This window comes from Engraulis encrasicolus, chromosome 24 (assembly GCF_034702125.1).
Source record: "Engraulis encrasicolus isolate BLACKSEA-1 chromosome 24, IST_EnEncr_1.0, whole genome shotgun sequence".
Classification (NCBI taxonomy): domain Eukaryota; kingdom Metazoa; phylum Chordata; class Actinopteri; order Clupeiformes; family Engraulidae; genus Engraulis; species Engraulis encrasicolus.
In genome coordinates, this window is record NC_085880.1 from 34,435,651 (window position 1) to 34,445,650 (window position 10,000).

General features: G+C 42.0%; 1 protein-coding gene across 1 annotated transcript in view; it reads left to right on the forward strand.

The window, feature by feature from the left end:
* Positions 1-10,000, forward strand: part of oit3 (oncoprotein induced transcript 3) — a 20,096-nt gene that overhangs the window by 8,995 nt on the left and 1,101 nt on the right. The window contains exons 5-8 of the mRNA XM_063191411.1: positions 3,406-3,528; positions 4,572-4,732; positions 5,435-5,593; positions 8,320-8,597. Of these exons, the coding sequence (XP_063047481.1) occupies positions 3,406-3,528; positions 4,572-4,732; positions 5,435-5,593; positions 8,320-8,597 (721 nt within the window). The remainder of the gene's footprint in view (positions 1-3,405; positions 3,529-4,571; positions 4,733-5,434; positions 5,594-8,319; positions 8,598-10,000) is intronic.

Below are 10,000 nucleotides of genomic sequence, written 5' to 3' on the forward strand. Positions count from 1 at the left end.
GACACCTGCTCCTGGTGTGTAAAGTTTTAACAATGTCAATTCATAAAACGACTGCTGTCCATTATGATTATCATATTTCATTTTGGATCAGCATCAGAGCTACTTTTCTATGGCAAGTCATTCATATGTTATTATTACAGTATAGGGCCTATAATAATAATAATAATATTATAATACATTTCATATATTTTATAATGTCGAAGCGGTAACACTTTACTTTACGGATCGCTAATAAGGTGTTAATTTCATAGTAATTTCTCAGTAATTTCAGTCTAATTTTATGGTAATAACTGCTTGTTATTAGTAATAACAGCAAAATAACCATATGGTTTCCGGTGCAATTACACTATAATTTCTCATTAATAACAGCAAAAATAACCATACAGTTTCCAGTGCAATTATGCTGTAGTTTCTAGTTAATAGTAGGCTAATGGAAACAGCTACTGTGTCATCATAGTAGTTAGGTGGTAGGTATGCCAGTAACTAAACGGTATCAGCCGAAGTAGTTTCATACTAATTAGGCTACATCAGGGCCGTAATGTGCAATATTTCCTCTTCCTATGTTATTGCATAGAAACGACCACCCAAGCATCCTTGTATTATTTCTGCTTAATTACCTTGTAAACAATTGAGTAGTTATATGGAAATAAGATAGAATCAGGGCCGTAAAATGCATTATCACCTATTCCACTCATTGACAGTAAATAGAATGGACGCCAAATCAACGCTATTTGCCATTCAACGCTTTGAAGCCAGATTTGGGAACATTCCAACTTACATTCCACCTTAGCAACGTCAAACGCAGGTGCTGATTGGACAACAACAAGACTTCTAACGGTCAATCAAACCATGTTCTGATGCTCATTGGTCAATTTAACTTTTAATATCTCTCTAAAACAAAACATCACCACAAAAAATCACCACCCTGGTAAGTTGGAGAGCAAGGGGACCTACTAGTTGAGCGAAAAATGATCCCCCTGGAGTGGCATTTAAGGGAGATACAGCGTTTTATGTCTCTCATAGGAATGAATGGGATTTGGCCATTTTTTGGTCTTTTTGGGTCCAACCTTGGCTCCAACTTGGCTTCAACAATGAAATAGAATTTTGGCCTCCATTCTATTTACTCTCAATGATTCCACTCAATTTTATGGAAATTACATATTTTCATGGTCTTAAAATGTCTTATTTCTTATTTCCACTCAATTACTTAGTTATTATCATTTTTAATACAATATAGACTAGCCTACTATGAAGTGATTCAAGTACAGACAAACACATTGTGTGCAAAACTTTATTTATTTTTCCAATCAGTTATGAGATTCATGTTCACTGATGTGAAGTTGTCAATCTGCCATCCAGAGGAAGTCCTGTGAACACAAACAAACAGAGAAGTCAACTGCAAGTTTCACCACGTTTATTTTTTTATGTTATCAATTCACCATCGCTAAATTTGCTTCTGAAATGCAGTACCATGTTAAATGCACGTTGTAAATCTTCCTCAGGTTGACAACATAGCTGATTTACAAAGGCAAACTCTAGCTAGCACCTAGCTTCAGTCATTGAAAACATGGTGGGCAGAGCTAGCTAGTGGTTTCCATTGTAAAGGTACTTCTGTATGCCGTTTCATTTCCAGAACAAACATAAACCTAACACTAACTCATAAAACATGTTTGCATAAGGCTAAAGTAATTCGACGATTGAAGGTGGATGAAATCGACATCAAGACCATTTTAGCTCACCTTGAAAGTTACCCTGGTTGCTGCCTGCGTGCGAAAGCACTGTGTGGTGCGTCTCAAACTCCACCCTTGTGTGTCAGGGTACTCAATTAAACAACGTCAGCGTATCTGAGCCATACTGCAAGCAGAGCGGGCAGCGTACAACTAGAACGAGTGTGCTTGAAGTACAGAAGTATACTGATTGGGACGCTCCTGTTCTGCAGTAACCAAACTTTCGTTGCCTAGCAACAACAGGACTCGCCGCCACCGCGAGCTAGTTCAACTTCAGTGCAGCAGAGCCAGGCAAGGTAAGCTTCCTGACAACGAACTTTTAATGTAGTTCTAGCTTTAACCTGCTTTCATTTTGTCTCTGAGCATTGAAGGATTTTAACTGTATACATTGCAAACACATCTTATCAGCCGTGTTTGTGCTGAAATGGCATAGCCTACAGAGGTACATGGAAACCACTAGTTCTAGCTAGCTCTGCCCACCATGTTTTCAATGACTGAAGCTAGGTGCTAGCTAGAGTTTGCCTTTGTAAATCAGCAATGACGTCAGCCTGAGGAAGATTTACAACGTGCATTTAACATGGTACTGCATTTCAGAAGCAAATTTAGCGATGGTGAATTGATAACATAAAAAAATAAACGTGGTGAAACCGGTCTTGCAGTTGACTTCTCTGTTTGTTTGTTTGTGTTCACAGGACTTCCTCTGGATGGTGGCAGATTGACAACCTCACATCAGTGAACATGAATCTCATAACTGATTGGAAAAATAAATAAAGTTTTGCACACAATGTGTTTGTCTGTGTACTTGAATCACTTCATAGTAGGCTAGTCTATATTGTATTAAAAATGATAATAACTAAGTAATTGAGTGGAAATAAGAAATAAGACATTTTAAGACCATGAAAATATGTAATTTCCATAAAATTGAGTGGAATAGGTGATAATGCATTTTACGGCCCTGATTCTATCTTATTTCCATATAACTACTCAATTGTTTACAAGGTAATTAAGCAGAAATAATACAAGGATGCTTGGGTGGTCGTTTCTATGCAATAACATAGGAAGAGGAAATATTGCACATTACGGCCCTGATGTAGCCTAATTAGTATGAAACTACTTCGGCTGATACCGTTTAGTTACTGGCATACCTACCACCTAACTGCTATGATGACACAGTAGCTGTTTCCATTAGCCTACTATTAACTAGAAACTACAGCATAATTGCACTGGAAACTGTATAGTTATTTTTGCTGTTAATAATGAGAAATTGTAGTGTAATTGCACTGGAAACAATATGGTTATTTTGCTGTTATTACTAATAACAAGCAGTTATTACCATAGAATTAGACTGAAATTACTGAGAAATTATTATGAAATTAACACCTTATTAGCGATCCGTAAAGTAAAGTGTTACCGTTTTATCAATATAAGCAACAGAAATTAGGATGCCATTGGTGAATACATGTACATATGTACTGCTCAAAAGGTTAAACCTGTGCACTACAGTAGAGGAGCTACAGATCACGAGGAGTGGGTATGTGTCGCCATTTTAAAGGGCGCACTCTCTCTCATTGTGTGTGTGTGTGTGTATATGTGTATGTGTGTGTGTGTTTATCTGCGTGTGTGTCTTGTTTGTGTGTGCATTTCCTTGTCTGTGTGTGTGTTTGTTCCTCTCCTGCAGAGATTGAGGGGTGCCACAGTGGTAACGGGGGCTGCAGTCATGGCTGCTCCGGGCCCCTAGACTCCTACTACTGCCACTGCCCACGGGGACTGGTGCTCTCCCAGGACAAACGCACATGCCAGGGTCAGTGGTGTGTGTATGAGGTTGTGTGTGTGTGTGCGGAATTGTTCCCGGCACGCAGCAAACACTAACAAACTCACCGGTCATGACTGCCGTCGATAGAGTGGAAAAAGGAGTTGTGTGTGTGTGTAGTGTGTGTGTACATGCGTGTGTGCGAGCGTGTGTGCATGCGTGCATGCGGGTGTGTCTCCTACAGGTATTACTGACACTGGTCAGTGGGTCAAAGTGGCACTGTGTGTGCCTGTGCTCGTGTGCATGTGTGTGCAAGCATGTGTGTGTGTGTGTGAGTGTGTGTGTGTTTGTCTTTGTATGTGCTCATGTGTGTAAATGCCTTCTAAATAATCATTCCCAGCCTTTGTACACAATGTATGGTATACAGTACACAGCATGTCTACATCGTATGTAAATATTGTGTCTGGCATTTGTGCAAAGGACATTCTGTTTGATCATTAGAGTTGAGAGCTCCATAAGTCATACTGTATGTGGCATTAGCTGGCATTTCACTCCTAATGGTATTTATTTCCACGTCCCTTTAGGTTCACAGCAAATGGCCTTAATGTGCATGTGTTGTTGTAATGGCCTCAGTGTGTGTGTGTGTGTGTGTGTGTGTGTGTGTGTGTGTGTGTGTGTGTGTGTGTGTCTATGCTTTGTAATGGTCTTTAATGTATGTGCTGTTGTAGCGAAATATTTGCTGTGCACATCAGAAACTCTACACAGTGTCGTATACAAATCACAGTCAGTTTTTGTTCGTTTTTCCACAGAACGGCTCTAGCAAGTTGCAAATGTGTTTGGCTCTGTGTTTGAATATGTGAAGTCGGGTGTCTGCAGTTGTGTTTACTGCGTGTGTATTTGTGTGGGTTTGTGTGTGTGCATGTGTATGAGTGCATGCATTGTATGCATACATGAGTGCGTGTTTGTGTGTATGTGTGTGTGTGTGTGTGTGTGTGTGTGTGTGTGCGTGCGTGCGTGCGTGCGTGTGTGTGCGCGTGTGTGCATACGGTATGTGTATGTGTGTATTTGTATGCTGTGTATGCATGTGTTTCCAGTCCCTGTGCAGTGTGGCTCCAGCATCATCGAGGTGAACATCCCTAAGGAGCTGGTGGGGGGTCTGGAGTTGTTCCTGGCCAACGACTCCTGTAAGGGAGTCTCCAACGGCACACACGTCAACATCAACTTCAGCCTGCGCAGCTGTGGCACCATGGTGGAGGTGAGCAAGAGGAGTGTGTTCCTGTGTGTGTGTGTGTGTGTGTGTGTGTGTGTGTGTGTGTGTGTGTGTGTGTGTGTGTGTGTGTGTGTGTGTGTGTGTGTGTGTGTGTGTGTGTGTGTGTGAGACAGGGGCAGACATCCCGTGATTCAGAAAGTAAAAACCCTGCCACATATTTGCTCCAGCCAATCTAATGAAGCAGCTGATCCTAATTACCACACCCCTTATGCCAGGCTGAAGATCTAAGGAGTGAAATCACCTGAAATCACCTATTTGGGAGCACAGGCAGAAGGAATACTCTCTTAATCCAGTTTGTCTGCCTCTGCTGACACGTTTACCTGAGACATTTAATTGGGAATTAACTGACTTTAATTCTGAATAAAGCTTAATTCGGCTTTGAAAACGTCATGTAAACACCTCTTAATTCAGAATTAAAGGAAAGATCAAAGTAAACTTGAGGGAACTATCTAATTCGGAATTATTAAATCGGAATTAAAAACATAATGTAAGCGTAGCCAATGTGTGTGATGGTGAAGAGGTAGGGCTTCGGTGTGAAAGAAAGAAAGAAAGAAAGAAAGAAAGAAAGAAAGAAAGAAAGAAAGAATGAAAGAAAGAAAAATACAGAAATACATTGATATGCAGACATAAATATAGATTAGCTTTAAAGTATAAAACTAATATGAATTTTTCCTGTGCCCCTTACAGGTGATTGATGATAAGATCGTGGGCACCAACCTGGTGACGGGGTTGCCGGCATCGGGCCCTGGCTCGGTTGGCATTGCCGGGGGCAACAGCGGCGAGCTCATCATCCGCACCAGCAAACTCCTGCTGCCAATCACCTGCGAGTTCCCACGCCACTACGAGGTATATACGTACGGGATAACGGCCGACGAGGTGACCGGTTATACGAAATGAATGGCGAGGCGGCGGCTTTGAACTTTTGCGTAGGCAGATACTGTGTATATAATACTGTGTATATATATATACCGTAGCCTATATACACACACGTATATACGTATATACATACAGTATATACTGTATATACAGTCCCAGGAAAAAGTTTGTACACCCTTTGAAATTTCTTACCTTTCTGTCAAAATTGGTCATACAACATCGTCTGATGTCGCAAGAAGGAACAACCAGAGTCTGCTTTAATTAATTCAACCCAAACATTTACAAGTTTTCATATTTTCATTGGCCATAAGATGTAAACATTCACAGGACAGCAAGGCATAAGTAAGTACACCCTTGCATTCAATAGGTTTTAACCCTAAGTTAGTCGCAATAACCTCAACCAGATGTTTCCTGTAGTTGCAGATCAGATTAACAAAACAATCTGGATGTATCTGGTCTCCCTATTCTTTAGAAAACTGCCTCTCGTCAGCAAGGTTTGTGGGATGTCTGGAGTGCATAGCTTTCTTGACTTCATGCCATATAATCTCAATTGTTTTTTGTCAGGGCTTTGACTGGGCTATTCCAGAATGTGTATTTCATTATTATGAAGCCATTCTAAAGTCGATTTGCTTCTAAAGTATGGGTTGTTGTCACATTTCAGCACCCATCCTCTTGTGTGCTTCAACTGTGTGACAGACTACCTCACTTTTTTTTCTGTAAAATATCTCGATAAACTTCTGAGTTCATTGTTCCACTGATGATAGCAAACTCAAAAGGGCCTGAGGCAGCAAGGTAGCCGCATATAATGATGCTCCCGCCACCATACTCAAAGGCGGAGATGATGTTTTGGTGAAGGTGTGGTTCTCCAGTTCTCCTCCAAACATGACATTGTGTATTCCCCTGAACAATTCAACTTTGGTTTCAACGTTGGTCTACAGAATATTTTGCAGTAATTCTATGAAGCATATAAATGCTTTTTCGCAAACCTCAAAGGTGCAGTAATATTTTTTTTTTGACAGAAACCCCATTCATTTTAGATTGGCAGAATGAACCCCATTTTTAGCTATTCTTGGTTACATCTCCTCTTCTGAGTATGGTGGCGGGAGCATCATTATATGCGGCTACCTTGCTGCCTCAGGCCCTTGACAGTTTGCTATTATCATTGGAACAATGAACTCAAGTTTATTGTGATATTTTACAGAAAAAACGTGAGGAAGTCAGTCACACAGTTGAAGCACACAAGAGGATGGGTCCTGAAATGTGACAACAACCCATACTTTAGAAGCAAATCGACTTTAGAATGGCTTCATAATAATGAAATACACATTCTGAAATAGCCCAGTCAAAGCCCTGACAAAAAACAATTGAGATTAAATGGCATGAAGTCAAGAAAGCTATGCACTCCAGACATCCCACAAACCTTGCTGACGAGAGGCAGTTCTCTAAAGAAGAGGGAGACAAGATACAAACAGATTATTTTGTTAATCTGATCTGCAACTACAGGACAAGTCTGGTTGATGATATTGCAACTAACTGAGGGTTAAAACCTACTTAATGCAAGGGTGTACTTACTTATGCCCTGCTCTCCTGTGAATATTATGGCCTTATGACCAATAAAAATATGATAACATGTAAATGTTTGGGTGGAATTAATTAAAGCAGACTCTGATTGTTCCTTCTTTAGATTTACGGGAAGATCCGACCATGTTTTATGATCAATTTTGACAAAAATGTAAGACATTTCAAAGGGTGTACAAACTTTTTCCTGGGACAGTATGTAGAGAGAGAGAGAGATATTTTTTGTCTGTGTGTCCTTCCCTGTGTTTGTATAAGGTATAGTGTGGTGCCCACCTGCAACACTGAAATGTCAACAGACACTGTATAATAGGATAGGTTTCACTTTTTTCTGGCTCAAGGAAATTAGTCACTCAGAAATATGGTCAAATTTAACTCCAGATGTTGCTGTTGTTGAAGCCTTGCCAAGGATTTGCAAAGGCACACAATTACGGTAATTAAAAAGCCTCTAGTATGAAGGGCTGATGCGTTGTGACAAGTGTCTTCTTCGGAGCCTCGGCTAGGGGGTTAAAAATAATTGATTTGATCAAGTTGTGGGCTTTTGGAAGTCCTTGGCAAGACTGAAACAGCAGCAACATCTGGAGTTAAGTTTTACCACATTTCTGAGAAATTTGAGCTATTGTTTGACCGACAGCGCTTTTCAACAATCAGAGATTGACTTGTGCGCAGCCAGGGTCGCGCAGCCAGGGGAAAACAAAAATTGAGAATCCATGTATATGATTACACACACCTCTGAGTAGAGAGAGTGTGAGAGAAAGAGAGCTACCTGCCCTTGAATGGCTAGACTCTCCCCTAGGTGTCTGATGGCTACATGCCAAGCTTACCTGCCTCAGCCCTTGGACTGGCTGGCCGTATTGTAAACAATGAAAGAGTGCTGCGCTGTGCATAAAAAAAATCCCTCTCCCTTTCATTCTGTCTCTGTGTCTCTCATCTTCTCCTCTCTCGCTCTTTCTCAACTTATCTCTCTCTCTTTGTCTTTGCCCCCTCCTGTCTTTCTCTGCATCTGTCTCTGACTTGTTCTCTCTCTCTCTCTCTCTCTCTCTCTCTCTCTCTCTCTCTCTCTCTCTCTCTCTCTCTCTCTCCCTCCCATCCTCGCCCTCTCTCTCCGCTCCATGCCCCAGGTGTCTGACGGCTACCTGCCCAGCTTGGCCAGCTCGGCTCTGGAGCTGGCGGGCCACAGCGAGGGCCAGTTCCCCTTCCGGCTGGAGCTCTTCAAGACGGCCGAGTTCTCCGAGCCGTACCGCGTCCCGCCCCAGCTGCACCTGCGCGACTGGCTCTACTTTGGGGTGGAGCCCAAGGGGGAGAGGGTGGATGGCCTGGCCGCGCTGGTGGAGAGCTGCTTCGCCACGCCAGGACCCAAAGCAGACCAGGCCATCAAGTACTATCTGATCAAGGATGGGTGAGTGAGGATGAGTGTGTGTGTGTGTGCGTTTATGTGTGTGCATGTGTGTGTATGCGTGTGCACACACGCGTGCATGCATGTACAGTGTGCATACAACACAGTATGTTGCAATGCAACTTAAACAAAAAGCCTAAATCCATACCAAACCTACACACTGATCCTTCGTGACATATGTACGTGAAACTGTTCCCTATAACTATTACTTCTTTCTGTTTTTAATGTGCTATGTTAAGCTCTGTTCTAATTTCTCCTTTTTTACTGTTAGAGTGCTTTTGAGCTGCATCCTTTGATGAAATGTGTTTTACAAATCAAATGATCATTTTGGCTTGACAGAGACAGTGAGAAGTCATTTACCTGTGGTCCCCACTTCCCGGCATAGCTCTGTAGTTTGACCAGCCCAAGCATCTTCGTTCAGGGTTCGATGTAGGAAACCAAAAGAAAACTAAGTTCAGAAAAGGCACTCACAAGTGGCAAACCTTCAAAGAGGGTGCGATTCCTGCCTCTGCTCCTGCAACAGGATCTCCCAGGTGGAAGGACAGGTGTGCCGTTAATCAATTAGCTACAAGTAGTGACAACACTGAAGCCTCCGCCTGTACGTCTGCGCTTTCCCTACCAAATGACACAGCTTCAAAAAGAAAGAGGGTGGTTAGGCTCACCACTCTGGTGGACAGCTGTTTTGCTATGCCAGGATACGACCAGGCTTTCAACTATTCCTATTACATGAGTAAGGACGAGTAAGGCAGGCAGAATTGTGTTCTGTACAGATTGGCTACAGCTCCAGTTGTGTGTGTGCGGTGTGTGCGTGTGTGTGTGTGTGTGTGTGTGTGTGTGTGTGTGTGTGTGTGTGTGTGTGTGTGTGTGTGTGTGTGTGTGTGTGTGTGTGTGTGTGCGTGCGTGCGTGCGCGCCTGTGTGTGTGTTTTAATGTTTTAAAAGTTATGTAATGGAGAAAAAAAATGAAAGGAGGGAAGTCGGCCTTTGTGTGATGAAAGGCATGCAGAGAAAAATGAACGCTGTCCAATTCTGAAATTCTTAGAAAATACTGTTCAATTGTATCATTATCTCTTTGCTGTAATGCCAGGAGTCAGCGTTCTGACACTGAGTGCCATTCAGTATTCTAAGCCTTAATGGTTAGTAGTTATCTCACAAGCTTATAAGTGGAACACAGACTATCTCCTCCTGCTTTCCTTAAATACAGCCACAGCACACGATCACACAGAGAATGTTCAATTAGGAAATACAAGTTGCTGCTGATAGACAATGAAAAGAGGGCTGTACATTAAAAAATCCATTAAAATTCCCCATTTCTCTCTTCCTCTGCCTATCTCTATGTCCCATTTCTGTCTTTCACTCTGTCTTGCTGTCTACAATGTAATCTTTCTCTCTCTCTCTCTCTCTCTCT